The sequence below is a fragment of the Neofelis nebulosa genome, chromosome 5 (assembly GCF_028018385.1).
Source record: "Neofelis nebulosa isolate mNeoNeb1 chromosome 5, mNeoNeb1.pri, whole genome shotgun sequence".
In the NCBI taxonomy this organism is placed as follows: domain Eukaryota; kingdom Metazoa; phylum Chordata; class Mammalia; order Carnivora; family Felidae; genus Neofelis; species Neofelis nebulosa.
In genome coordinates, this window is record NC_080786.1 from 44,162,079 (window position 1) to 44,189,645 (window position 27,567).

General features: G+C 42.0%; 1 protein-coding gene, 1 long non-coding RNA gene and 1 pseudogene across 5 annotated transcripts; 1 reads left to right on the plus strand and 2 right to left on the minus strand.

Moving 5' to 3' along the window:
• Positions 1-505: 505 nt before the first annotated feature.
• On the minus strand, positions 506-2,954 carry LOC131513102 (peptidyl-prolyl cis-trans isomerase A-like; annotated as a pseudogene).
• On the minus strand, positions 506-12,950 carry TM4SF1 (transmembrane 4 L six family member 1). Of its 3 annotated transcripts, XM_058730188.1 has the most exons (6): positions 12,658-12,949; positions 11,138-11,227; positions 10,904-11,049; positions 7,979-8,159; positions 6,016-6,074; positions 506-2,760 (listed from the first exon to the last, which is right to left on the minus strand). In XM_058730188.1, exons 1-5 carry the CDS (start codon positions 12,832-12,834, stop codon positions 6,060-6,062), a joined length of 609 nt encoding a protein of 202 aa, XP_058586171.1. In that variant the 5' UTR covers positions 12,835-12,949; the 3' UTR covers positions 506-2,760; positions 6,016-6,059. The 3 variants fall into 3 exon arrangements, with proteins under 3 accessions (XP_058586171.1, XP_058586172.1, XP_058586170.1); XM_058730189.1 differs by lacking the exon at positions 506-2,760 and having other exon boundaries at positions 5,228-6,074; positions 7,962-8,159; positions 12,658-12,950; XM_058730187.1 differs by lacking the exon at positions 506-2,760 and having other exon boundaries at positions 5,228-6,074.
• On the plus strand, positions 8,934-27,361 carry LOC131511999 (uncharacterized). 2 transcript variants are annotated; one of them, XR_009261866.1, is made up of 4 exons: positions 8,934-8,978; positions 10,655-10,736; positions 13,203-13,436; positions 27,209-27,361. It is a non-coding gene; the product is annotated as an uncharacterized LOC131511999 (long non-coding RNA). The 2 variants fall into 2 exon arrangements; XR_009261865.1 differs by lacking the exons at positions 13,203-13,436; positions 27,209-27,361 and having other exon boundaries at positions 10,655-11,228.
• The last annotated feature ends 206 nt before the right edge of the window (positions 27,362-27,567 follow it).

Genomic DNA, 27,567 nt, shown 5'->3' on the forward strand with positions numbered 1-27,567 from the left:
CAACCCCCACTTGGACACTGAGGACTAAAACCATAAACTGCTCCACAGCTTACTGTCTATATTACCATGATTTTATTACTCCATAGTCTTCATTAACATAGCTTTACTATTCCAGGATACTCTTGCCCAGGCAAATAAATTTATTTTTCATTATAGAACTTCCCAAAAGACCCCATCATCTCTTCAATAGAAAACATCAAGAGTTCATATCTCAGGAGTCTTTGAACCTTTTACCTCGAAATCCTTGCCATGCTTTTCCCACAGTCCTAAATGATAGAATTCCTACAAATCCTATTCAAGTCTTCACACTGAAAGACTCACCTGAACCAGAATCAAAATCTCAAATTCAGCCTTTTCCTTCTCCCTCCAATGAAAGTTCTTTCAAGGTGGTATTCTCCCTGATGGCCGTAAGCAATACATTCAGCGTTGTCTCATGAACAGATTGTTCTGCTGATATTTCAGGAGTCAACATTCAACAACATAACGTTCAGTGAGAAAAACCAGACACAAGGAAAGCATGCTTTATTATTCAATTTCTATAAAGTTCAAGCACAGACAGAACTAATCTATGGTGATAGAAATCGGAACTGTAGTTACTCTGAGTGTGTGTGGTGATGGTAGGTACATACTGTCTCAGAGAGGACACAAGAGAGTTGTCTGAGTGCTGGGAGTCCTACATCTTGATCTAGATGGTGGTTACATGTGTATAAACATATGTAAAAATTCACTGAGGTAGGGGCACCTGGGTGGCTCAGTCTGCTAAGCATCTGGCTTCAGCTCAAGTCATGATCTTGGGGTTCATGAGTTCAAGCCCCAAGTTGGGCTCTGTGCTGACAGCTCAGAGCCTGGAGCCTACTTTGGATTCTGTGTCTCCCTCTCTCTCTGTCACTCCCCCCCTTCATGCTCTCTCTGTCTCTCTCAAAAATAAATTGAAATTTAAAAAAATTCACTGAGCTACACATTTTTGTGTGCATTTTACTACATGTAAAAAATTTACATTTCAATAAAAGTTTAAAAAGTTAAAAACTTAACCTAGGTGTCAGAGATTATTGACAGAACTGAGTGTAGTTTTAGAACATCTACTTTAGCCAAGGGATTAAACAATAGGGAGTTAAGTATTCTGTGAGATCCCAACCTGGCCCACTTTTTTAAAAAGTATCTAAATTGACAAAGATGAACAAACACAAAAATTATTTTGTGTTAAAAGGGGAGGAAGGACCATTTTTACTAGCCTGGGGTGAGTGACAATTTCTCTACATAATGTGCTGTGAATCATCTCCACAAAACAGGCTGGACCATGTCCTATAACCCCATTGTTGACCATCCCTCTCATCTCAGAAGAGGAAAATGAGGAAAATTCAAGCTATGCTACAAAAAGCCCTGATAAAAGGCCAATTATCAAAGTAAAAGCATTTCATTGCTTTCATTTTTAAGAATGGAAAAACAGATATGTAACTGATATTTATAAAAATCTTATTTGGTAGCTAGACTAAGTAGACACCACGTACTTACATTTCCCAAACACAGAGTGGGAATTATAGCCTCCCCACAATATTTTTAGCCTGTGGTTACTGCCTGTCTCACCTGGCCCAGCCCTTCAGCTAATTTCCTGCACAATTATTCTCCAGAGTTCACTGAAGAATGACTCCTCTGTCCACCGAAAGGAACAATGGTTTTCTCATATACTTGGGGATTTTCCTTCAAAGACTGTGGATGACTCCCTGAATGATTTCAGGAATGAATATTTGTTTTCTCATTTTTGCTTTCCAAATGTAATATGTGTTTATTGTAAAAACTTTAGTAGGTATAGATAGGCAAAATGAATCAAGACAAAAATCACCCAGAATCTAACCAAAATTACTTTTTAGTGCATATATATAATAAATATAAATATAAATATAAATAAAATTTTATTGTGCTGACATTTTACCAAACCAGTTCCTTGTTGGACATTTAGGCTCTTGTTATTTTTCTTGGTATAAATACTACTCCCAAAATTATCCCTGGAACTGAACATCTTTTTGTTTATTTGTTTAGGTTTTATTTCATAATCATAAATTTAACTTTGCAATCAAGCTACACTTGGAGGGGAATAAGGAAAATATGGAACCCATAGAACTGCAGTGAAAGCACAAAGATTATAGGATATTTCTAGTCGATGGGGGTGAAGGGATACCCTCCTGAGCTACAGAAGGAATGGGCTGGTAGTTAAGATAAAACACAAGCCAAATTATTAGATTTGTCCACAATCAACACTGGTGATCTTCTTGCTGTGTTGCCATTGCTGGACCCAAAGCAGTCTATACTTCCAAATATTCATGCTCTCTCTCACTTTGCCAAAAACCACATGCCGACCACCCAATCACTCAGGTGTGGCAGTGCAGATGAAAAATTGAGAACTGTTTTTGTTGGGTCCAGCATTTGTCATGGACAAGATACCAAGACCTGTGTGATCCAGAATGAAATTCTCATCATCACATTTCTCCCCACAGATGGACTTGCCATTATGGATTATGAAGTCAAGTCACCTGGCACATAAATCCTGGAATAATCCTGTGACAGCAGGAAAATTTATAACCAAATCCTTTCTCCCCAGTGCTCAGAGCATGAAAGTTTTCTACTATCTTGGGAACTTTGTCTGCAAACAGCTCGATGGAGATTTGACCCAAGAGCTTGCCATCCATAGCAATGTTGAAGAACTCGGTGGAGTTGACTGTGGCTGGGAGGCTCAGGGGGCTCCGAGTGGTGGCATCTGCAAGGCTGAAATCAAATATCCTTAATGATTCTCCTAAAATAAATTACTAGAAGTTATAGATATATAGATAGATGATAGATAGGTAAATAGAATAGACAGATAGACACATACACACATACACTGGGTTAAAAAGGATATGCAGACCTTACAGATTGTTGCTTTTCTGAAAAGTTGCACCAAATCCCATACCTGTTCCCATAGTAGGTAAGCATCAGAGGAAACATAGTCAAAAGGGTCTCACATGTGTACAAGAAACAAACTGTAGTGAAGGTAATGCTCCATCAATTTCCTCAGACTTTACTTCAAGAGATTCCCTATATCTAGCAAGTTATTTATAAATTTGGCAACTATGGTAAATTTATACTCGGAGGGAACTATCTAACCTTTGGGCCATGTGTGCTATTCAGGTGACTCAGATTCTACAGTAATTGTATTGCTTTTATGTTGCCAGGTGATATAATAAGCTGTTTTGGTACAATCTCTGAGGGAATTTCCAGTCAAATTGAAGGGTTTGGAATATTATAGACCCACCATGTGAGCTATAAATATAAATAAACTAGGGTATAAGGTGATTTATTTTGCTATTTCCTCTGGAAAATGGCAATGTCTACTATTAAAGAATTTACAAACTAGGGAAAACTTTGAGTCACTCAAACTTCAGCTCTGGGGTGGGATGACTGAGGGTCACAGGGACCTGTCAAAGTCCCCCTTGGGTGAGTGGAGAGGCTGAGTCAGTGTTGGAGGAGACAAGACCCCAGCACCTGGGCAGGGGTAGCAGAGGAGGAAGAGGGGGCCAAGGACAGAAACCAGCAAAGCATGGGTTTTCATGTTAGATTGACCTGAAGTCATATCATAATATGCCTTGGGCATATTACTTAACTTCTCTGAGCTTTGACTTTGTACAGTGGAGACAAGCAACACTTCCTAGGAATGCTGAGAGATTTCAGTGAAATAATATGTGTAGAAACTAAGTATAGTAACTGACCCATCGAAGGAACTCAATAAATGGTTGCTATTGTTACTATCATGATTAATCATTATTATTGTTGTTGCCTTGAGGACAGACTTTAAGAAAAAGAGGTGCTTATACCTGATCATTATGCCTCTTGTTTGGATTTTCTCTTTCAGGGGCTCTTAATCTGGTGCCCAAGAATTCCCAAGAGACCCAGGGATAGATACCTGGGAGAAGGGGTGTTAAACTCCAGAGAGGAAAAAAAAATGCCAATGTTTTTACTAACCTGTAAGGAAAATATAGTATTTCCTTTGTTATGACTACATGAAACAATTCACAGTAGTATCAGCAATGCTGATCATGCTTTGATTAACAATACAAAACATATATGATTATAAACAATATATAAATTATATGTTCCTTCTGTATCAAAAGTACAGTTGTTCTTAGACCCACCCCCTAGACCACTGCCTGCCTTCCTGTCTACAGAGGCTGGTGTGATGGAGCTGGCTGTCAGGTAAACTGTATTATAATTTTCAAAAATATTTTGATAAAAATATCACAATATTTTATCAAAAATATTTTGATAAAAATATCACAATATTTTATCAAAAACATTTTGATAAAAATATCACAATATTTTATCAAAAACATTTTGATGAAATATCACAATTCGATTAAAGATCATGCTTTATTTTATGCACTTTTAAATGGCATTCTTCAAAGAAGTCTGTAGTCTTCATAGGACTGCCAGAGGGAGACAGAAGCACAGAAAAGATTAGAACCGTTCCGTGGGGAAGCCACTGTAGGGCACCCAGCACACAGGAGGGACTCTGCTGTCCAACAGCCCGAGAAGCTCCTTTATTAACTCATCTATTACCCAGGCCAATAAACACGAAAAGCAGAAAACTTCTGAAGATAATTCCCAATAGATCAGGGAATCCTGTCTCTTGAAAGGGCCTAACTCTGTATAACAGATATAAAATATCAAGGGAGAAAATGTCTGTTACCCTCCCCAGGAGCCTGATGCCTCAGGCATCCAGTAGAAAGGACCTAAGTGGTGTAATGACCTCAAGGTAATGGCACAGCAACAGCAATGCACGGAGAACAGAGAAACGTAGAAGAAGGAAGGATGAGGGAGAGAAAGTGGGATAAAAAACCCAGAAGACACAAAGCCCTAAGCAATAAGGGCTGCACACCCCTCAGGCTGTTAAAAAAAAAAAAAAAATAGGGAGAGAAGTTTTAAGCTTATTTATTTATTTTGAGAGAGAAAGGGCGAGAGCACACATGCACAGCATGCACATGAGTAAAGGAGGGGCGGGGGGGGGGGGTGGAGAGAGAGAATCTCAAGCAAACGCACCATCAGCACAGAGCCCGATGCAGGGCTCGAACTCAACAACCGTGAGATCATAACCTGAGCCAAAATCAAGAGTCGGACGCTTAACTGACCGAGCCACCCAGGCACCCCAAAAGGGGGAACCTTAAACAAAGGACAGTGAAACTAAACAAGAAAAAAAAACTTGTAGTGGATACTTTATTTTGTTCTATTTAAACCATCAAAGTTGGGGGGTGTTTCCCCCATGGTCCTTCTGCCCTTCCTCCCCCTGCCCCATTTTCCCATGATGCTGATGAAACTGCTTTAGTCCGTTTCCCATCTTTTCCTCATCCAACTATCCAGGCCTTTTTCTTTGTCAATACATGATCCTTGGTGCTTGTCTCTGAAGGACAAAAAGTGTTCTACCTGTTAGAGAAACAGGACAGGCCAGTACTCTCGGCAGCATTGCATATTTTGATGCCTTCCTTTAGCTCAGGGCACTCTCAACCAGCCCTCCCTCTCCGGGCAAGTGTCTGTCTCTTATGAAACATGAAACACTTCAAAAAGGCCTCTTGCCAGAGATTTGCAGGCATATGAATGGGAAACACCATATAAACAGTGAAAAAAGACACATCTTTTCAAGTTTTTGGATTTTCTCCTTCACGATCTTAAAAAAAGCAATTAGAAATCTTTCCTTTAATAAACCCAGGCATAGATAATAGTAACTGGAGTGTGATACTTATCCTTATAATGTTTCTAAAAAACATCACTCAGGCCAGAGTTTGTCTCAGCTACGCTGAGGACTGACCGTCATTCAGTCTGTAAATTACCTCATGGATTTTCTCATTCCTAAAAAAACAGTTTGCTACGCTCAAACACTGACATCACATGAAGATGCCAGCTTTTATACACATTTATAAAAGTAGAATATACGGAGTATGATACACTAGTACAAAGTTTTACAAATTAATACAAGTAAAATATATAAATTACAATGAAATAAAGGAAGATCGTGGTTCTGTTGTGGGGTGGTTCGTTTAGCAGTCGTATCGCTGTAAAGAAAATGAAATATGCATTACGTTACAATCAGGCTAAACAAACAACGATGCCATGTTAGTCCTAAAAGTTCCTGTTTTAAGCAAACGTAAAGTGGGCTGATCTCCACTACCCAGAGCTTTTGGCCAACAACACTGAGAGCTTGGACAATGTTCCTGAAATGTTTCCTAAACAAACCAGATCCATTGTCCTCTCTTAGGAAAAGCTGCAGGAAAGGGCCATGGAAACCACAGCTTACTGGTGTTTGCTTGGCTTCGAATGCGTTTGGGGTAGGCTTTTAATCTTAGGGATTTAAGAGATAATGCCATGGGAGTTTCACACAGGAGTGGGCTCAATATGGGTAACCTTCCCAATTAAGTGCTACCAAGTTACAGACTTGACTCATCTACACTAAAAACCTTGCCCTCTGAAAGCGTCTTTTGTCTTAGAAACAAAAATAGCAGATCTGCACTGTGGTGTCTGTGAAAAAGCCATCTCTTTGGTGACTCAGACGGGAAACCCCGTGGGACTACTTGCTCCCCACCCCCGCTCAGAGAAGAGGGTCACTCTGGCAAATCACTAGAGCAATTTTGGTCATTGACATATTATGCCTGTCCCCAAAATGCACAAGTGCTGATGTCCAAAGGGGCCTCACCTAATTTAAACTCTGCCTTGTATGAAATCCAAGGCTAAAGATAGGTCACATTAGAGTAAGTCTGAGAGGACTCTCCTCTGCCTCTCCCCAACCATATTGCCTGGAAACAACTTCATATTGAAGGTTTCCCACTGCGCTGTTTTCTTGGAAATTTGGCAGGCTCCCAAGGAAATTATTAATCTTGCTGTACTTGCCTGATAAGGAAAACTAGATTTTTCTTTTAACATCCCCTCAAAAATTAGAAAGTTTCCTTTTATTCATAGCAAGGTTTTTCATGGTAGCCACATGCTTTCAGTTTTAATTAGATTTTGTCTTATTTTAAAAGACAGTTAAGAGACCTTGAACCAAAGGAGTAAATGATTAGGAAAATATAAATTAAATAAGTTTCTGTTTACCTAATCCTGTTTTACAGAATAAGACATAAAACTAACCTCCCAAAATTGAACCAAAGCTGGACTTCCATCAATTCATTACTATGTGGTTGTTTTTTTTTTTTAGGAGGATATAGAAACAAGAACTTTCCCCGCTACTAACAAATGCATACTTCTCTCTGAAATCATATCCCCAGGAAACAAGTGCTTCCTGGTTTTCTTTCACCATGAAAGGCTTTTTTCATGAGCTGCTATTCAAAGGTTATTAGTGATTCTCTGTGCTTAGCTGTTTGGGTATTTTTGTGACTCCTTATTAGAAGGCATTGTAGAAAATCCAACAGAACAGCAAGTGTTGCGGACAGGTTGAGAGCAGGAGCTCGCATAAAATGACCTAGGGTTTGAAGCCTGTTACTTCCTGCCTAGGTGATCTTAGACATACTGCTTAATGTCTGACTCATAGTCTCTTCTGAAATGTGAGTTTAGCTCCGTGCCTGGTGCAATGAACATTGACCACTATTTGCATATACTAGTTGGGAACATGAGAGCAAGCAAAATTGTGTCTCTTTGGCCAGAGCAGGGGTAGTGAAAGGGGCAGTGAGTTTGCTCTTGAAAGGAAACTTTGGGTACGGGCAGCATTTTCCTATATACACAGAGCCAACTATAAAAAAAAAAAAAAAAAAAAAAGATAACCCAGCAACTATGATATTCAGGAAGCTTATTACTGAAAGCAAAATTGAATGCTGTAAATGCTTTGCCACAAAGATGATGTAGGAACAAACGTTGGTAGTTGGAGCAGAATCTGATTTTGCCTTTTTTTTCTTTATGATGAAAATAACAGTGTGTTACAGTAATTGAATACCCCAGGGCCGGGCTGTGACATTTTCACAGCTCTTACCTGTTGGCGAGAGCAGCAATAGCCACATATGCCTCCCATCACACCATTTATTACTTGAATGAGACATAAGATGAATTCAATTCCACCCAGGGCCAAGAGGATGGAAAACAGAGAGACGTTCCATTCTACAATATGCTTGGGTTCCATGCACTGGGACCATGTGGAGGTATCCAGAAGGTACCTGTGGATGAAAAGAAGAAACTTCTGATATATGACCACATCTAAGGGGATGTCTCATAAGCTACTTTCTGTGTGATGCTTTTTTGTTCAGAAAAAAAGAAACTAATTCAATGACCTGTGTCAAATTTTTCTAGTCTGTCATTTCACAAAGTGACAAATTCAGATCTTGCTGCAATGATAAACATAAAATTCAACAAAGATTATTGAGCACTCATTGTGAGTTAGACCTCAAGCCAGGGCCGGGGATATAATGGTGAACCTGGCATGGGTTCTGCCTTGGAAGAGCATAGCATCTAAGGGAGGAGACAATATGCAATCTCAATGTAACCAGTACACTGATCAGGAAGACCAAGTGTGAGGAAGGGCATCTCCCCTAGGCCAGGAGAGTACCTGCTTATGTAACCATTCCACAAGTCTGAGCTCCATGAAGTCCGGAACCAGACCTTTCATCATTGTATAAATAGACCCTAGATCAGTATCTAGTACATAGTCGGTACTGAACACATTTTAAAAGTAATTGAATGATAAATAATCTGAGGTCACTTTGTGAAATGTTAGCAAACCACACTGAAGTCACATTTGACTATACACACACACACACACACACACACACACACACACACACAGAGAAGTCATATACACGTATATATACAACTTAGGAGACTTTCTAAGTACCTGGATATTCTTACAGTCTGAAAAATTCTATCTCCGATTGCTCTTTTAGAATTTCAGCCTTTGCTACATCATAAAGCATTTGGATTCTTAATGAAATAGGATTCAATCGTGGGAAAACCTACAACTGACTTAATCCCACAAAGAGGTCTGGTATAAATCTTTTCTTATCACTTCTTCCTACCACAGCAGAACAAAGGGGCTTAGAATTAGAGACCTAACTTTGAATGGTTCATTGAGCCAATCAGAAATTCAATGTGTTGATTAAAAAAAAAAGAATTCTGTCCTTATGACCCCATCTTTCTGCATATCAGGAGGTGGGGGGAAGTTGTAATTTTAGGACACAATGTAAAAAATTCCTTTGTCCCCATCTGGCTATTGAGCAATTTAATCACTGGCTTGTGACCTTTAGTTATTCCTCATATTGAAATCCCTGGACAGGTTGAAGTGAGGAATGATATAGAAGCAGAAGGCTTCTTACAGAAGCTGGGGTGGCTGGCGGGAGGGGCATACAATCAAACAGCTGTAAAATGCTGAGTGATATTCTCACTTCTCCTTGCATTCCAGCTTCACCAATCATGATCTTTTTTGGAGGTGGGTTTGTGCAGTAGCTTGAATGTCTGTGCATATATAGCCAATTTCCACTCACACATTCAGTATGTTCTGAACAAAGTTGAATCACGATCCATAACTATATTGGCCACCCAAATTTCAAACCCCCGTAAAGCTAACATTTGTTCAGAGGCTACTATTGGGTTGTATTCATTGTCAGTTAGCAGATAATATTAACAGCCAACAGAGGTCAGCCTCAGAGTGTGTCAGCTTGTGTGATAAATACTTTACATTTATTATCTCATTTATCCTATGACAACTGCCATTGGTTTTATTTTACAAAGTAACTGAGAAACACAGAGCTCAGTTCATTGTTTCCTGGTTGCTGAGGGAGAAATGCAGAGCTGGGATAAAATCCAGGTCCACATAATTCCATGTTCACGATTTTACAAACTCACTGTATGCTATACAATTCATGGGGGACAGTCTCGATAGGGTAAGGGCAATTGAAATTCATTATTCATATTATTTCCACTCATGAATCTCATAACGAAGCCTTTCAAAATTCAACGAAGGATGTCATTCATTTGCTGTCATGTACATCAGTTTCTATGAGCTATTTCTGTTCTTTTCTCAGTAATAGATAAGAAATAAGTACCGACATAAAACAATGGAGCTTAAATTATCCTGACGCTAAGATCATGTATAAGACTGTCTTGTGTAGCCTGATCGCTTTACTTTTCTTTTAATTTTTGTTATTTAAAAAAATTGTTTTAATGTTTATTTATTTTTGAGAGAGAGAGAGAAAGAGAAACAGAGTCCAAGCAGGGGAGGGGCAGAGAGAAAGGGAGACAAAGAATCTGAAGCAGGCTCCAGGCCCCCAGCTGTCAGCACAGAGCCTGAGGCGGGACTCGAACTCACCAACAGTGAGATCATGACCTGAGTTGTAGGTGGACAATTAATGCACTGAGCCACCCAGGTGCCCCGCCTGAAGGGTTTGTTGTACATAGCGATTATGTTATATTGTGAGTGTGTGTATGAGGATAGTATGATCAATCGGGGAGTTGGTTAAATTCAGATGCTTTCCATCCATAAGGATTCCACAATATTTTCTTATAAAATAGTAAAACCAGCCAACTGTTTTGGTATAGTGCACACACTACATAAGCACGAACCCTACAGCCAGGCTGCCTGGCTGTCATGTCCTAGGAATGTGCCTTTGGATAAATTACTTCAGCTCTCTGTGCCTCTTTTTCCTCATCTGTAAAACAGGAGCAAGAGTGGAAGTCAACTCCTAGAGTATCATGAGGGCTGAATCAGCGAATCCATTTAAAAGCACTTAGAGCTTCTCCAGGTCAGAGACTGGGCATCCACCCTCTGACACCACTGCCTGGTGCCTGAGTCACCGCCTGGCTGAGTGCACGGATACATGGATAATTGATGCCTTTCTAACTCGATGGGATTGCCCCTATACCATGCGGTGGACAAGAATGTGTGGTCGGACAGGGAACAATGACTTACTGTCCGTCGGTGTTGGCAAAGGTGTAGTTCCACTGGCCAAGAGAATCACGACATACTGGCCCTTCGGCTAAGCCCAGGGCTGCCACGATGACGCAGTAGCCAGATCCTGCAATCCCAATGAGGGCCGCCAGGACGGAAGAAAGCATCTAGGGAAAGGAGAGACGGCAGAAGTGAGCCGGAGCGTCGCACCTGCCTCCCAGGGACCCCTTTCACCACCCGAGCTGGAGCACCTACCGCGCATCTCTTGCCACAGTTTTCGTGGCCACAGCAGCCACAACAGTCGTCCTGCTCCAACCCAATGAATACGAATGCCGGCAGGAACATCTGGTTAGAAGACAATCAAATTAAAATCACCATCTTTCCCCACATTAAAGCCTGTCATAAGGGTCAGGCTAAGCATCTTTTGGTAAAATACCTTGCTTTCTGACAATGTGGAATGGTTTTGGGTTAGGTTGGCCCAGTATCACAAAGAATGTAAAACTATGAGGGGGAAAAAAACAATACCTCTAAATGAAATATCTGCTTGTTTTCATGTAATGTGTCAAAGCATTCTTTAGGGTGAGGGTGTCGTATGGGAGGGATAGAATAATAACCCATAAATATGTTTCTTCCACAAGAGTTCCCTAATGTAGTCCCAGAGGCAAACTCTGTTTCTGTTACACCCTGCCTTTAATTCGTTTTTTCCCCCCTTGTACACATAGATGATACAAGTCTTTAATATAATAATTGAAACGTTTTTGTAAGTGGGAGAGATGAAAGCAGCATATAATATATAAAAACCGTTTCTTTGATGACGCGATTGTATGGTTGTTGCTTCACAATAAAGCTCCTTAAATAAAGTAAGTATGAAATACTCTGAGTTTGATCAAAAGAAGCCTAAACAAGGGTGACGTTATATTAAGGACAAACTGTTGTTAACATGGCAGCGATACTTAAATTCAAAGCCGATTTGCCATACCATAATTAGTGCATTAAATTTAAATGTTTTCAGGTCTTTTCTTGACTAAGAAAAATATTCTGTGTGGTATGAGCAATTCCACAAAATGTCTTTTTAAACTTCTCAATCCCAGCATTTAAAGTGGCAAGCTCGAGTTTGTCCACATTCTTTCCGTGCTGTGGTTGAAGCTAATACTTCCAGCTCCCAGGTTGGCAGGCAAATTCCTCTCACTTCAATTAAAAACAAACCTTGGAAAAAACAACACATTCCGCTGTTAGCTTCAGATCCTGATCTGCTGCTAACGGGAGGATTTTTCCTAGACACCACACCCAGGATTACATAAAGGAGAAAATTTATCCTTCTTTTTAAGTAGCAATACACTCATAATTGATAATTTTTCCTGTCACAGATGTCTGAGAATAAACAGCAGATAATTTGAATCCGAAACTGTTGATTTAGACAGAGAACCAGTGACGCCCTCCCAGCTCCCTAGGGCAAATGTTAAATGCCTAACCACTTCAGTTCTGGAAACTCTAGACACTCTCAGATCTGACTGAAAAGCTAATATCTGTTTTCTAGCTGTAAAGTGAGAGAGCTTAGCAAAAAGGAAGTTCGCTGTTGGTTGAAAGAGGACTTTGTAAAACGTCTGATAAAATTAATACACTAGACGTAGCTCAACTTTTGTGCAATCTGCTTTCAAAAGAAGATGAACAAAAATAACTGGCTTTGGAAATAGGCATTGTAGAAAACTTTCCACGAAAACACCTCTTTAACAGAAGAGACTTTTTTAAGCTTGTAATAATTCTGAACAACTTACCAACAAGCCCCCTCCTACGATGCCAGAAAAGAACCACACGAAGCGGCTGAGATGGTTTTCGGAGGCATATTTTGTTTCCCCATTTGGAAAGTAAAGCAAAATATTAGCTACAATGCAGAGGATGGCCAGCCACACCAGAGAATGTCCGATGCACCGTGCACATTTTCCATAACACATGGTGGTGGCAGAGGCTGCGAGGATTTCCCTCTTCACTCTGCAGCTCAGTGATGGCCAAGTCAGAAGAGAGTATGCCTGTCTGTGGAGAAAGCAAAAGCAGTTCTCAGCCCATTCCTGAAACCTCTTAAATACTCAGTTCTTAGTCACCGGGTTGGGGGAGGGGGAGGCGGTGAGGTACTTGGCTTTCATTGGTCCTGATTGCAGGCTCTGGTTGGGGTGGGGGGAGGTAGGGGGAATGTCCCGCCCTTGCAATGAAATCCTTGAGACAAGCGAAACCAGGGTAGGGATGTGGGAAACAGCCTCAGTCTTAAGCAAGAAAGAAAATGATTAATCTTCACCGAGAAATTCACAGTGCTACTCCTTCACAGGATGAAGAATTGACAGGAACGCGTAATACAACTTTCCAGTAACTGTCAAGTGTCCGTAGTGTGACCGTGCCGGTTGAGGCTGTGAAAGGCAGTGAGCTGTGATCCTGCTCCATGCAGCTGTTTGGACAGCTTCCAGTCTGAGGGCTGTGTGTTCACTTCCCCTGCTGCACTGACTTAATTCCAGACCTGGGGCAAGTCTCCTGAGCTCTGAGGTTGTCTCCTTGTCTGTTAAAGGTAAGGTGTCTAAAAGCCATCACCCACAGATCTGAGGTGGCTGTTGGGAAAATTACCAACCAGGCTTCTTTCTTCTGCCTACTGCCTGCTCTGTAGGACCGATCCGACTGTCCAGCTTTCCTGGATATCTGCCTCCAAAACAAATCTGGTACCAAAACAAAGGTGGCGTTAGTCAACACAAAGGGCTCCAGCACCTGTCTATTCCTGAGTATTACTCTCAGGCAAAGCAATGCCAGGAAAGGCCAAGGGAGGCCTAAAGCATGGGAGAAGGATAGAAAGAAAAAGAGAAGGAAGAAGAAGAAAGAGACAGAAGAGAAAGGGACTTGGCAAGCAGAGCAGGGAAACAGGACGGAGAGAATGCAGAATGAGCGGGAGAGCCAGGGTTGTTGATCAGGGCCCGGGTCTACCTGTGGTCTACCCAGCCAGCTCCTGAACCAGCTGTTGCAGGCTTACATGTGAAGGCAGGGAAAGGGTATTACTTCTATCTTACAGAAGGAGGGGTCGGACTGTGAGTAAGTTTAGCCCTTGAAGAGCAGCTTGTGCAAGCCAGGTAGGCTGGGGAAGGACGGGATGGCCAGGTGGGGCCAGGACTGGAGGGGACGTGTGCCCAGGACAGAATAGTGAGTGCAGAAAAGACACAGAAGTCCAAGATGGGGTACTGTTGGTTCAGAAGAGGAAGGTGAGCAAGGCTGTCGAATCCAGCAGCTCAGGCTGAGACCGGAGTCTGAAGGATTTAGGCCAACACTGGAGGGCAGGATGCATACCAAATTTGAGGAGGCGAGCTGGGGTTAGTCACATAGAATCTGGACTGAGAGGAACATACTCACAAAGGTGGGGCCATGATCCAGACTGGCCTGAGGAAGTAGAGGGATGGAAAACTGACTTTAGGTGGGGAAGCCTGGAACTGCCCAGCTGCTCGGGCATAGGTGGGCAGATCTTCACAAGAACATTGCTCTGTTTCCACCATGCATCCAACAACCGGGCACATGCACCCTCTGTCCCTGGCTTTAGGTCCTAATGGAGAGGAGATTCCACAGATAGCAAGGCCTGGGGTGGCATACAGATGAACGCCTGGGCCCTTTGTTAAGGCATCATCATTGCAAACCTCCTCTCTGCTGATCCACCCCACCTGGGGCCAAAATGAGGGTGAGCAATCGTTTGACGACTTTGCTCCTGAGTGCTTAATCACCTTTCCCCTTCTCCCCCACCCCTACGATCAACAGAGTGTGGAGAAGAGAGTGAGGGTCATGCAAAAAGTCTGGAGTGACAGCCTACCTCTGCTGTTGTCCAGTTTTGTGGATCAGGGAAGTCATCACATTCCTGGGACTCTGGTTCCTCCTCTCTAAAGTGTGGGACAGGATTGGATCAGTGGGTCTTAAGTTTTGAGACTCTTGTGATGGTATGGATTCTCTCCCTGCCCAGAGAATGTGTATGTATGCAAGCACACACATTTTTCACTCACTTTCAGGGTTTCATGGACTCCCTGAAGCCCATTAGTGGATTCTCTTCCACATTTCTCCAGATGAATCCTGTCTGGAGACCATTTGCATCACAGATGCAGATACCTGGTCCACCCTCAACAGAATAAATAGGAATTTCTAGGGATGAGGCCCAGTCATCTGAAGTTTTTACAAGTACTCCAAATGAGTCTTATGTTAGCTCAGGTCGGGGATCACTGGTCCACAGGCCGGGTAAATACCGTTTGTATTACATGTTCCCTGAGGCCACTGTCACCTCCACTGGCTCCACAGCTCTAGACAGACATACACCATATGCATGAGTGGTGGGGGGACAAAGTGCCACTCGATGTAGGCCACTTTCAGGCTTCACTTGTAATATGGAGTCTGTCCACCTTGCCCACACTCCTGTCATTCTGCATGGTACCCTCTGCTTCTGCCCCTCATCTGGGAACCTAAATCAGGGTCTTTTCTGGTTTGGGCTCCTCGTTTAATATCAGATATGCTTTTGTGGACAATTGTTTAACTACTTGGTTCTGGTCCTAGCCAGACTCTGTCCCACAGATGACCCTGGCTTTTTTCTCCTGGCTGTGAACTCTCAGTTTCCTATACAGAGCTGCCATCTCCATGGGCATGTTCTGGGTTTCATCCCACTTTCCAAATCCCACCCCGGGCCCTCCCCACCACCCTCCCGGGCCTCCCTGTCCTCCTTGCTCTAAGCATTGCCTTCTGGAGCTTCCTGCTGAAGGATTCTGCTTACACATCCCCTCAAAGAGGCCCTCTCAAAAGACCCCATCTAATGACATTATGCACCCTCCCCCAGTTACTTTTCATCACATCGTGCTGCTCTGTTATCATCCAAGAATTTATCATCCCTGAAGTTAACCTATGTATTCACTAGTTTCCTTTTCTATTGTCTGTGCAGAACCCTTTCTGCCTCACCCGCCATTATTTCCCAGGGCTTGGAACAATGCCTGGTGTGTGGTAGGTACTCAGTAAATATTTGCTGAAAAATTGAATAAATACGTGAATCAATGTCTTTAAAAAAATTTTTTTTTAATGTTTATTTATTTTTGAGAGAGAGAGACAGAGACAGAATATGAGCAGGGTAGGGGCACACACACACACAGAGAGAGAGAGAGAGAGAGAGAGAGAGAGAGAGAATCTGAAGCAGGCTCCAGGCTCCGAGCTGTCAGCACAGAGCCCAACGTGGGGCTCGAACTCACAAACCACGAGATCATGACCTAAGCCAAAGTCAGAAGCTTAACTGACTGAGATGGCATTAACCATTCTGTACCTCAGTTTCTATCATTGTTTGTTCACCAATATTTATTGAGCTCCTACTGTGTCTTCTAAGTTTTGGGTATACAGCAGGAAACAAATATCTCTGCCCTAAGGAGAGTCTGTTCTATCAGAAAATGAGAGACACATACAAAATCATATTAAATAAATATAATACCTTGTTCATTAGGTGGTGATAAGTGCAGGAAAGGGGAATAGACGAGGGAGGGAGACGGCCTCCTGAGACAGGGTAATAATAGAACCTACATCACAGAGTTGTGATGTATAAAGTGAGTCAATGTTTGCAAAGCATGAAGCACCTGGCATTTAGTAATAACTCAATAAATGTTACTTGTTATTGCTATTTTCATCAGCCCCCTGTCCCAGGCAAGATGTCTCTACTCCCTTTATGATATATCTACTTCTCTAGGATTCCATTACTCCATTATGTACTGGATCCCTTTATTATCATTTGTGACTAATTTTTAGACACTGGAGCTCCCACAGTTATATTAAAAGTTCACTTTTGGGGTGCTTGGGTGGCTCAGTTGGTTAGGCAACCAACTCTTGATTTCAGCTCAGGTCATTATCTCACAGTTTGTGAGTTCGAGCCCCACGTCGGGCCCTGCTCTTCCAGCGCAGAGACTGCTTGGGATTCTCTCTCCCTCTATCTAAGCCCCTCCCCGGCTCATGCTTTCTCTCTCAAAATAAATAAATAAACGTTAAAAGAAAAGGTCACTTCTAACTCCATCATTCTCTCTGCAATTAGCCCCAATGCACAAACACCTTTGAAAAGAGTGTTCTTTACTTCATCCTAGGACTGCAGGCCTCTGAGCTCTGGACAGTGGTTGTCAAGCCTGTGTTTTGGGTGTGCTGCCCCACTGCCAGAAAGGCCCTGATCTTCCTTCTCATTGTAGCCCACCCCACCCAGCTTTGTTCCCTTGGCTGAACTCATCACTTTTTCCATGACACTTTCTACCACACCCCTGCCGACCTCCTAGACCTGCTCGTCACTCCCACATAGTCCTTGGACACACCCCCATTCCCCCATTCGGCACCAATCAGATCACGATGTACTAGTGTGCATTCTCATCAGCCTCCCCGGCTCTGCAGAGGTCCCAGAGAGCAGGTTATCTTTCCTTTGAGGATACAACAGCAGGCACAGTCGCAGGCATTTCCCTAGCTCTCAATAAGTGCTTGCTACATTTTGTTCAAATAAATAGGGGAGCTGAATATGTTCAGTTCTAAGCTTATTTGCTTTTAAGCAAAGCCAAAATGTCTTATGGAAAGCTGGGCACAACAGGCACTTATTACACTTACATTTTTAAATGTTCAGCTTTACCTGTCATTTATAAGAGCAGCTGGTATGGCTCCTTATGGTTAGCTCTCCTAACCATTTGATGTGCAGAATGTGGCTTCAAGAATAATTCCAGGGGAAACTCCTTTTGATAATATCGTGGGTTTAAATGTTGGAAGAAGCCTCAGTAGAGTGAATGGTTCAGCTCTCACCCCTTTACAGAATCTTTATGGCCACTTTATAGTTAAGTTCACAAGCGTTAAAAACTCTTCCCAGCATCATCCAGCTAGTGGGCAGTGGAAATCAGTTTCCTTTAAGAACTAATGTCAATAGTCTATGATTCTATATGGTTGTGGGATTCTAAGAGGAAGATTTAAACCCAGACCTCCTGCCTCCTGGTTGCTTTTTTCCAAATGTGCTTTGCCCTTCCTTATTGGGAAAACGCTAGTTTCTCACTCATCTGGACATGAAAAATATAATGATCCACACATAGTAACCGTACCTGTTAGAGCTTTTTTTTTTATTATTATAGCTGGCTCTTGGACAACACAGGGCTTGGGGTGCTGACACCCCATACAATTGAAAATTCACATATAACTTTTGACTTTCTAAAATACTAATAGCCGCTGTTGAGCACTAGCTTACTGATAACATAAATAGTCAATTAATACATATTTTGTGTTATATGTATTATATGCTGTATTCCTATAGTAAAGTAAGCTTGGAGGAAGAAAATGTTATTAAGAAAATCGTAAGGAAGAGAAAATACATTTACAATATTGTACTATATTTATCAAAAGAAAATTCAAGTATAAGTGAATCCATGGAGTTAAAACCCATGGCTGTTCAAGGGTCAACTATATAAGTAGCAGAAGCCAGTTCTAGCTGCCCTAACCAAAGGGACATTAATTATGAACTAAAAAGTAAGAATGCAGATGGACAGGGGGAACCAAACTCCATAGGAAATCCAGAATGTCTTTACCTTCCATCTTGGCCTCTTTTTGACTCTTCTGTCTGTAACTTCATTCTTCTTAATGCAGACTCATTTGTCTCTTTCACAGTCCACACAAAAGAATATGGCTACTGACAGTTACCAAGTTTACATTTTTCTCTGTTCAAGAGACTCATCAACCTCAGATTCTGAAGGAAGGGAGTTACACTGGACAAGGATACGCTCACACACGTGGGGACTGAATAAACATGGCTGCTGGGAGCCATCTCTGCACCCGTGTAGATGGAGGAACAGGCATTCTAAAGGAAACATGAGCATAGGACCAGGCAGAGAGGCTGGGAGCTGTGCTTTATTTGAAACTATAATCAGGACATACAACTGCAGGAAAAGAAAGGTGGAGAGAAGGAGCAGTGTTAAGTCATCTTAGCTACAATCTCCTGGCTCTCTCCTCACTTTAGACTGTGGCTAATTTTATTCTTGGGTTAAAAATAAGCTTCTTGGGACGCCTGGGTGGCTCAATCCATTAAGCGTCCAACTCTTTGGTTTCCACTCAGATCATGATCTCACAGTTCATGGGTTCGAGCCCCACATGGGGCTCTGCACTGACACAGCAGGGCCTACTTGGGATTCTTTCTCTCCCTCTCTCTCTCTGCCCCTCCCCACTTGCACATGTAGGCATGCACACACACTCTCACTCTCTCAAAAAAAATAATAAAATAAAATAAATATGTTTCTTGGCCCAAGGTTAAACCAGAGTTCACCTTCACCTGCATTGCCCTTTCTCTTCCATGCTCCCATCCCCATCTGGTAGTTGTAGTTCAGCATCTCACAGTGGCCATTTACCCCCTCATCAAGCCAGGGAATCTCCTAGGTCTCATTGTCATGTTCAGACAAGGTAGCTCCTGGGATGCCTGCCCCATGGTCTGAAGCTCAAGATGTGGGTCTGGCTGCTCCAAAGGGCTGGCTTGCTCCCTTGAGGGATAGGGGAGCTGAGGACTTCCAGAACATGCCTGTGACAATCAGCACATGAATACCTGCTTTCTAGTTTGAGTATCTTTTCCTTGGGTTTTATAATAGAGTCAGACACGTGAAATGGTGGAAGGCCTCAAAGATCACCTGAGTCTCAATGGAGAGTGGCCTGTGAGTTTCTAAAACCACACACGCTGATTCAGCCCTAAGGAAACAGGGAATCTCTAAGGGTGGGGACAGGAATCTCATTTGAAGAAAACTCTCTACGTGATTCTATTTGCACAGCCAAAGTTGAAATCCACTGAGGTAGATGGTCTGACTTCCTAATTTTATAAATGAAACCACTGAGGTCTAGAGAGATTAATTTCAGTTCAGAAGCAAAGCCACAGATTAAATCAAAACAAAAACAAACCCTAAACATGGAAACTCATTCCTCTGCTTGTGTATTTTGAACCTGGTCAACCAGGTGGTTCTCTGTGATTCTTTTGCTTCCCCAGATCCCAGCTGCCTTTGGGGAGAATGGCAAAAACAAAAACAAACAAACAAACAAAAAAAACTGTTATCCAGCTTCTGTACATTTAGGGGAAGGAAGAGAGGACAATTAAATAGTATGCAGAATAGAGACGTGTCAGTTTCTCCCATGTTGTAACTGAACTTTACAGCTCTCCTGTGTGGAGCCGTTTCCAGGTTAAGAAAGGGAGACTCAGATGGGTTAAGTACGTAGGCTAAAGTCACAAGGCTGGCGGGTGACATGCTCTGGATTCCTACTCAGATCTCTCTGACTCAGACACTCATATTCTTCCTTCACACATCTGGCTTATTTATACTACTTCCCAATACTGTCACCCATGAAAAATGACTTACAGGATTTTTTATTGATATTTCTGAATCACACAATTCCAAGACACTAATCATTTGGGCTCTACTTTAATTAGATAAATGATTTTAAAATCAATCTGGGGGCACCTGGGTGGCTCAGTCAGTTAAGCCTCCAACTTTGGCTCAGGTCATGATCTCACTGAATGAGTTTGAGCCCCGCATTGGGTTCTGTGCTGACAGCTCAGAGCCTGGAGCCTGCTTTGGAATCTGTGTCTCCTCCTCTCTCTCTTCCTCTCCTGCCTGCATTCTGTCTCTCTCTCTCTCTCTCTCTCTCTCTCAAAAATAAAGATTTAAAAAAATTTTTTTTGATTTTTTTAATTTTTTCTAAAAATCAATCTGATGTTTTTCAAATAGGAAGACTTTACACCAATGTGAGTGAAATTACCAGAACTCTGGTGGGCACAGTACTAAGGCTATGGTGGTATTCAATAAACTTGGTTTTACTGTAGCAAAATAGAACTGTCAACAATTAAGATATGAGCACAATTAAAAGTAAAAACAAAAAACAAGTAATTTTTTTCCTACACTTAGTACAGAAAAGAAACAATAAAGCTTATTTTCATTTTCTTTACTCCAGTCTAATGTGGAAAAGGATTTCCCCACCTGGCCTTGGACCTTAGATAAAAAATATGCTTGCCTTTTTTCAGAAAAGTGGGGGTGAAACTCTCCCCCTCTTGCTCTCATGCCAATTAAAATTTGGTTCCATGGGGCTTCTATCAGTTGGGAGTCAAAGATCACACAAAGATGAGAAGTGAAGGCAGTCGACTCAGAGCAGATTTTTAGATACCACTTTCCAGGGATCCCTGGTGACAGAGGAGCTTTTATGTGTGTGTGTGTGGTTGAGTTCTGAATAACAAATCTTCCTGCTGTACATTTGTTTAGTCGTTTCTATGACTTCGACACTCTTGGAGACTCAGGCTGAAGCATAAATAAGAGGCAATGTGAGCGTTCTCCAAGGAACCATTCCAAGTTGGTGAGTTAATACTCCACTCAGACCTCGTGGCCTTGCCACTCTCAGTCAAACTGGTTTTTTGTGACTGTCAGTCAAAGTCCAACATGGCACGCTTCCCACTGATACTGAATGAGCTGAGAACTCAGGTAACTGTTGATTTTGCCCTAGGGAATTTTACTGAGAAGGGCATTACAGCAATGGAGCAATTGAGACTCCGTGTGTGTGTGTGCGTGTGTTGTGTGTGTGAGAGGGACAGACAGACACCAAGGAAACATGACAGATTTGGGTTGGCAACAATGCTTGCTTGCTTCTGGCCAAGATGGCTGGTTGACCTAACTTCCTATCTCCTCGTTCATAGTCTCTGCCTGGCATTGATGGAGGAGAATTGAAGCATTACTGTCCGGGTAAGCACTACCCTAGCACCTAATATAAACGCCATGCCTCAAATTTCCTCCCCAGAAAGGGAGCTGAGATTCTAACTAGCTGAATCATCCAGTGACAACGCCTTTCATTGTGTTAGGTTACAAAAACACAGTAGTAGCCTACTATGGGAATGCTGATGTGAAATCCATTCCATTTTTATGTTAAATAATTAGTCTGCCCCATTTCAAATGACTAAAAGATTCTGCAGAGTCATGGGTTTTCAAAAAAGTGGTTTGGAAGTTCCTTTTTCAGATTTACAAGATGAGGAAAAGACTTGAGCAAGAATTGCAAAGGGACTGAAACACCAACTTGAAGCCTAAAAATTATCTAGAATACCTGTAATGCATTAATTCCTGCCCAGTAGGAACCAAATAAGCTTCTCTGGTGAGATCCTTTAGAGTGGCTCTCCCTATGAGTCATTGAATCAGGAATCTGGGATAGAAATGCCAGTTGTGCAGGGAATGCTATTAAAAGCAAGCTGGGAATGTGGAATCCCTGCTTTGCCTTGCATCTCTTTTTGCACATGCAGGTTCTGGCGGCTCTCACGCCCCCTCAAGACAACACTGGGGAGAATGACTGTAGGGCCTGCTCCTTCTAGACCGCCCTCCTCCCCCACCTTCCTGACCGCCTTTCCGGGGTTCCCGGTGTGTTCTGCCATGACTTGATACTTTTAGGAATCAGAAGCCCAGATACAGCACCACATCTACGTTGGCATCAGGCTTGTGTGTTTCTTTCGACTTTTTTTTATAATTAGAAAAAAGAACATGAACATAGACAAGTGGAAAGCATTTTTTCCCTAAAATCATGTATGTGACATTACAAAGGCATGTCCTTTCACTGCTCACAATATATGAAAGATAATTTAAAACTTATTATTGGGCACCTGGGTGGCTCAGTAGGCTAAGCATCCAACTTCGGCTCAGGTCATGATATCATGGTTCCTGAGTTTGAGCCCTGCTTCAGATTCTGTGTCTCCCTCTCTCTCTGCCCTCTCCCTGTACGTGCTCTGTCTGTCTGTCTGTCTGTCTGTCTCTCTCTCTCTCTCAAAACTAAATAAAACATAAAAAAAAAAAAACAACATTATTGTTGGAGGTGGGAGAGGCGCCTGGGTGGATCAGTCAGTTAAGCATCTGACTCTTGACTTCGGCTGGGGTCGTGATCTCCCAGTGGTGAGATCTAGCTCATGGAGCCTGCTTAAAATTCCTTGTCCCTCTCCTTCTGCGCCTCCTCCACTCATGTGCGCACGCATGCGCTCTCTCTCTCTCAAAAAATAAAATACAATTATTGTGAGGAATTTTGAAGGAAAACATTTTTAAGGATCTCTGACAAATTCATTTTTTATTCATTTTCTGGAAAGGATATGAATCAGAATTTTCCTCTCATTTTCATTCTTCTGAAAGAATTTCTGATCAGTGAATGAGGATCATTCATTCCACAAATATCAATTGAGTAATTCCTGTGTTTCCTGCATGCACGTCTGAGAACTTTAGTTGTCTAGCTCACTAAATTTTCACAACATTTTGAGGTAGGTACTATACATCATCATATGGGTGATAAAATTGAAGGGCTTAAATGACTTTCCCAAGTCCTCAAACCTTGAACCTGATGGCTAGGATTTGAATTCAGGCAGTCTGAATCCAGAGCCCCCTCTCTTAACCGCGACATCATACCGCCTTCAACCTGGTGGGCTTGGTCAGATAAGAGCAAATATTGACAAAAGCATTGTACACTGTACATAAAATATACTTAGTGCTCAGATATTGGTTTCTAAATACCATTCTCCAATAAAAGGAATCAGGACTCCTTGAAGACATGGTTGATTCTAGAACTGAAGCAAGGGAAACACAAGATAATTCTGGGATGTCTTATCCAGTGTTCTGTGTTCTTTTATGCGATGGTCAGTCGGATATGGCCAGAGGAGACAAAGAAGTTTGGGGAAACAAAATAGATTATACTCACAGCCCTAGAGACAGGAAGCACAGGGCCACCTGGAAAAAACACCAGGCAGAGGGGCAGGAGTCAGCAGAGCCTAGGCCACCTTTATTGAAGCTTAAGGGCAAGTCAAAGCAGGGCTGGTTAAATAATTTAAAATTTGGCTAGTTTGAATAATTTCGGTGAGCTCTCAGCTGTAGGAATGGTCCCGGGTTGCCTGGCAACCTGGGATGGTCAAGGCAGAAGAATGTGGCCTCCCAAAATCATGAACCTGAGAGAAGAGGCTCTAGATTGGCTAGTTTGCCTATCAAAGTCATGCTCCTGGCTGGGCCTTTGCTGTGTCCCTGTGTGACCAATCGTCCTCCCAGTGTGACCAATTATTTTTTATTTTGTATACTATTTCGGTTTAGTATTCTGGTTTGCACTTCAGGCCATGGCAGTTATTATCCGTACTGATGCTCAAGATGTTCCCTCTCAGGTCAAGTTGAGTCCTGTGTCCTTTTGCTATGACCTACTAGTCTTTGGTAACTTCTTGCTATCTGGTATAACATGAAGCACCAGGCTCATTTTGTACATTTCCTGCCCTAGACCTGGAACCCGTTATTTCTCTCAGAAGCCCTGGATCTTTGTAGTGGGAAAACGTATTTCAAAATCACAATTTGGGCTCAAGGAACATCCCCAGTGTAATTGTTCTTAAAATTCCGATGTTGGAGTGACACTGGGAAAAGAGATCCTTTTACTGTTCTTTTCATACTCCTCTGTATTATTTGAATTTTCACCACGTGTATTCATTCTTATCATTTGTTTGTTGCGTACATAATTACAGAGTTGAAAAAAAAAGTCGAAGTAAACATTCTTTCATACCTTTTCCATGACTCAAAGAAACAATAACCTGAGGTAAAAATACAATGGATAGCAATGTAAATCTTCACCTTGACCAGTAAAGTAGGGTCTCCGTGCTTAACTCCAGGGGGCGCTGTTTACATCCTCGTCGTGGTGATAGATGCAGCAACAAACCTGCAAAGGAACCGATAAAACCGTAAGCAAAAGACGTGAACAGATAGGAAATGGCTCTTAAATATACGATAAGATGCTCAGGTTTGCTTTTAATAAGACAAACCCAAAATAAAACTACACCAGGATACTGTTTTTCATCTCTCAGATTGGCAAAGATGAAAATGCTTGCTCACACACCTTCCTTTAATGCTGGTGGAATGCCTGTATTTCCGGCAGTTTGACAGCAGGCATTCAATGACAAATGTGTTCATATCTGCTCATTTAAAACACTTCCGGCAACTTACAAATATATACAAAGATGCTTGACTATTTAGAAAATGATGCATGTATACACTAGGGCTTCTTGATAAGGGCTGCACAGAAAAATCTAGGGGATTTATCAGATTGGAAGGGGGAGAAATTGTGTTTTGGTTTTCATTACGCTCTAACCGAAATTTATCATTTCCTTTCATTATGAAAGTAGGCAGGAAGCCACAATAGTGTCAACCTGAGCCTTTGTTACCAGTAAAAATCAGATCTTCCATGCATACTTCAGTTGTTGCAGCCATTCTGCAATATCATTTATTTCGTCCATACTTTGATATTAGAGTAGTTATTAGGCCCACCACTAGATCTTGCGTCTTAACTCATGAATAAATAAGTGCACATATTTTTAAATAAAAAAATATTTTGATAACTGTATTTCAGTGTAGTTGATTTCCTTTTAATCTCAAGGATTTTGTTTTATACATTATGGTGAGAAGAAATGCATCGGCTTTACCAGACGACCAAAGGGGTGCATGGCACAAAGTAAATTAAGAACAGAGCAGTTCATTGCATTGCATTGAACAGCATTGCCTTGCTGTGATATATAACGTGGGATGGGAGGCTTCCAAAAGTGTGACCTGGCTAAACAATATTTGTGCATTGCTATAGTGGAATACTTTGCAGCTAAAAAAAAAAAAAAAGAGGAATCTCTTTAATAAAATGAAACAATATCCCAAATATTGTGAAGAAAGACAGTAAAGCAGCACTCAGAACAATGTGTGCAGTGTTCTACCACTTGTATAAAAAGTGGGGGGGGGGTGCATTATATAATATGAATGCCTATCTGCTTGTATGTGTGTAAAATACCTCTGGAAGACAGGCAAGCAGCTGGAAATAGTGGTGGCCTCCAGGGATGAGAACTGGGTGGTTGAGGGCCTGGAGTGTTAGGGAGACTTTTTTCCCTGATGCAGTTCATACTACATTTAATTTTTGAATGTTGTGATGGTATCATCTATTCAAAAGTTAAATAAAACCCGGCACTTAAAAATTCCTTGCTAGCATCTGTCAAGGGGGTTGCTATACACAGCCACAACAGAACTTCTCAAAGTCCAGTCCCCACCCTGTCTTTGGAACCACACACAGCCTGACCTGGAGCAAAGCCCTGAGGGTTTTATCATTTTAACCTCCTACTCTGTCCAAACCCCCAATAAAACGTTCCCAAGGCTTCCTGGGCGCCTGGGTGGCTCTGTCGGTGAATCGTCCAACTTTGACTCAGGTCATGATCTCACAGTTCGTGGGTTCGAACCCTGTGTCGGACTCTGTGCTGACAGCTCACAGCCAGGAACCTGCTTCAGATTCTGTGTCTCCCTCTCTCTGCCCCTCCCCCTGCACACGCATGCGCTCGCTCCCTCACTCTCTATCAAAAATAAATAAGAATTAAAAAAAATAATTTAATAAAAATTTAAAAAACCTTCCCAAGACTTCCTTGACTCTTGCCTTTCCTTATACCTTTAGCATTTGCTATTCCAGAAGTAAAATCTAGCCTATTCCAATTCAAAGCAGACACTGCAGTCTCGTCTCTACTTCCGCTGCATCACAAATGCTCACGAAGCGAGCTGGCACTGGCAGAATTATTCCCACCGGGCAGTGAAGAGAAGCACATGAATGTTCACCAGTTATGCATTTTTAGTCTCCAATATTACTTGTTCACGTTTCATAATACACTTATTTTAAAATGGAGTCTTACTCATTGAATGGGGTAGATTTTTAGTGTTGTCACAAGTGCAGCCTAATTACTACTATTTGTAAGAAAGCACAAATATTATGGGATTAGATCACTAAAAGATTTCTTCTTCCCAAAACTTCTGTCGTGAATTTCCTACCGTTTTCGAAATGAAGCCAAGTTTCAGTACAATACACTGATGACCACGCTTGTCTCGTGTGTCTTCAGCAATACAGGGAACATTTATACTACCAAAGTAAAATATTCTGAAGAAAATATTAATGCTGAGTCCAAGTAACAATACTGGTATGAGTGTCGATTGCCAACAGCATGCAAGTTGCAAAACAATTGTGTTTGTAAGTATTTGTGTGGAGCATTATGATGACAAATGCTGATTCTCCTTGAGATCTGGGTCAGCAGAGGGAAGCCTGCGTTTGTTTTTGGAAAACATTTTGTTTAGAAGCAGACTCGAGGCTATTTGCACGACGAGCAAAACTATAGCAGAGTCTTGCCACAAGAAGTCGAACAAATCACTTAAAAATTACAACATAACCTTATTTTCATGGCGGACTCTGGGAAAATATTTGAGGTCTCAACAGAAACCCCTGGCTTGTTTTTGAGTCAGAAATGTGTTTTCTTTGGAGTCATGAACAGGATGAAGAAAACCGGGACAACTGCCAAGGCTCTGTGCTTTGAGCTCTTCGACGCTGAAAGAGAAAAAAGTGGCTGGATCACCAGTGGATTGGGGCGGGGGCCAGGGGACTTCAGGAGGAAGGAGGGAGATAAAACTTCCTGTTGCTTCTGAAGAAACTGTGTAGCCAGGTGAGTTGTTAAGAAAGGAACAAGTGACATTTCCAGTTCCTTTTTTCCCCCCCATTACACCCAGTACAAAAAATGTCACCAGAATGTGTTCCCCAGAGGAGAGCATGGAGGTTAGGGCTTTGGAGTTGAAGGCACACAAACCACATAATCAAGGAAGGCTGGTTTTCCTCAGTCTTTTTGA

Excerpts from the sequence above, each read along its gene's own strand:
- TM4SF1 (XM_058730189.1), bottom strand. The coding sequence starts at position 12,834 with ATGTGTTATGGAAAATGTGCACGGTGCATCGGACATTCTCTGGTGTGG. Across the intron at positions 11,050-11,137 it reads ACTGTGGCAAGAGATGCGCG|ATGCTTTCTTCCGTCCTGGC; the intron begins GTAGGTGCTCCA and ends TCCTTTCCCTAG. Across the intron at positions 8,160-10,903 it reads TTTGCCAACACCGACGGACA|GTACCTTCTGGATACCTCCA; the intron begins GTAAGTCATTGT and ends TTTCATCCACAG.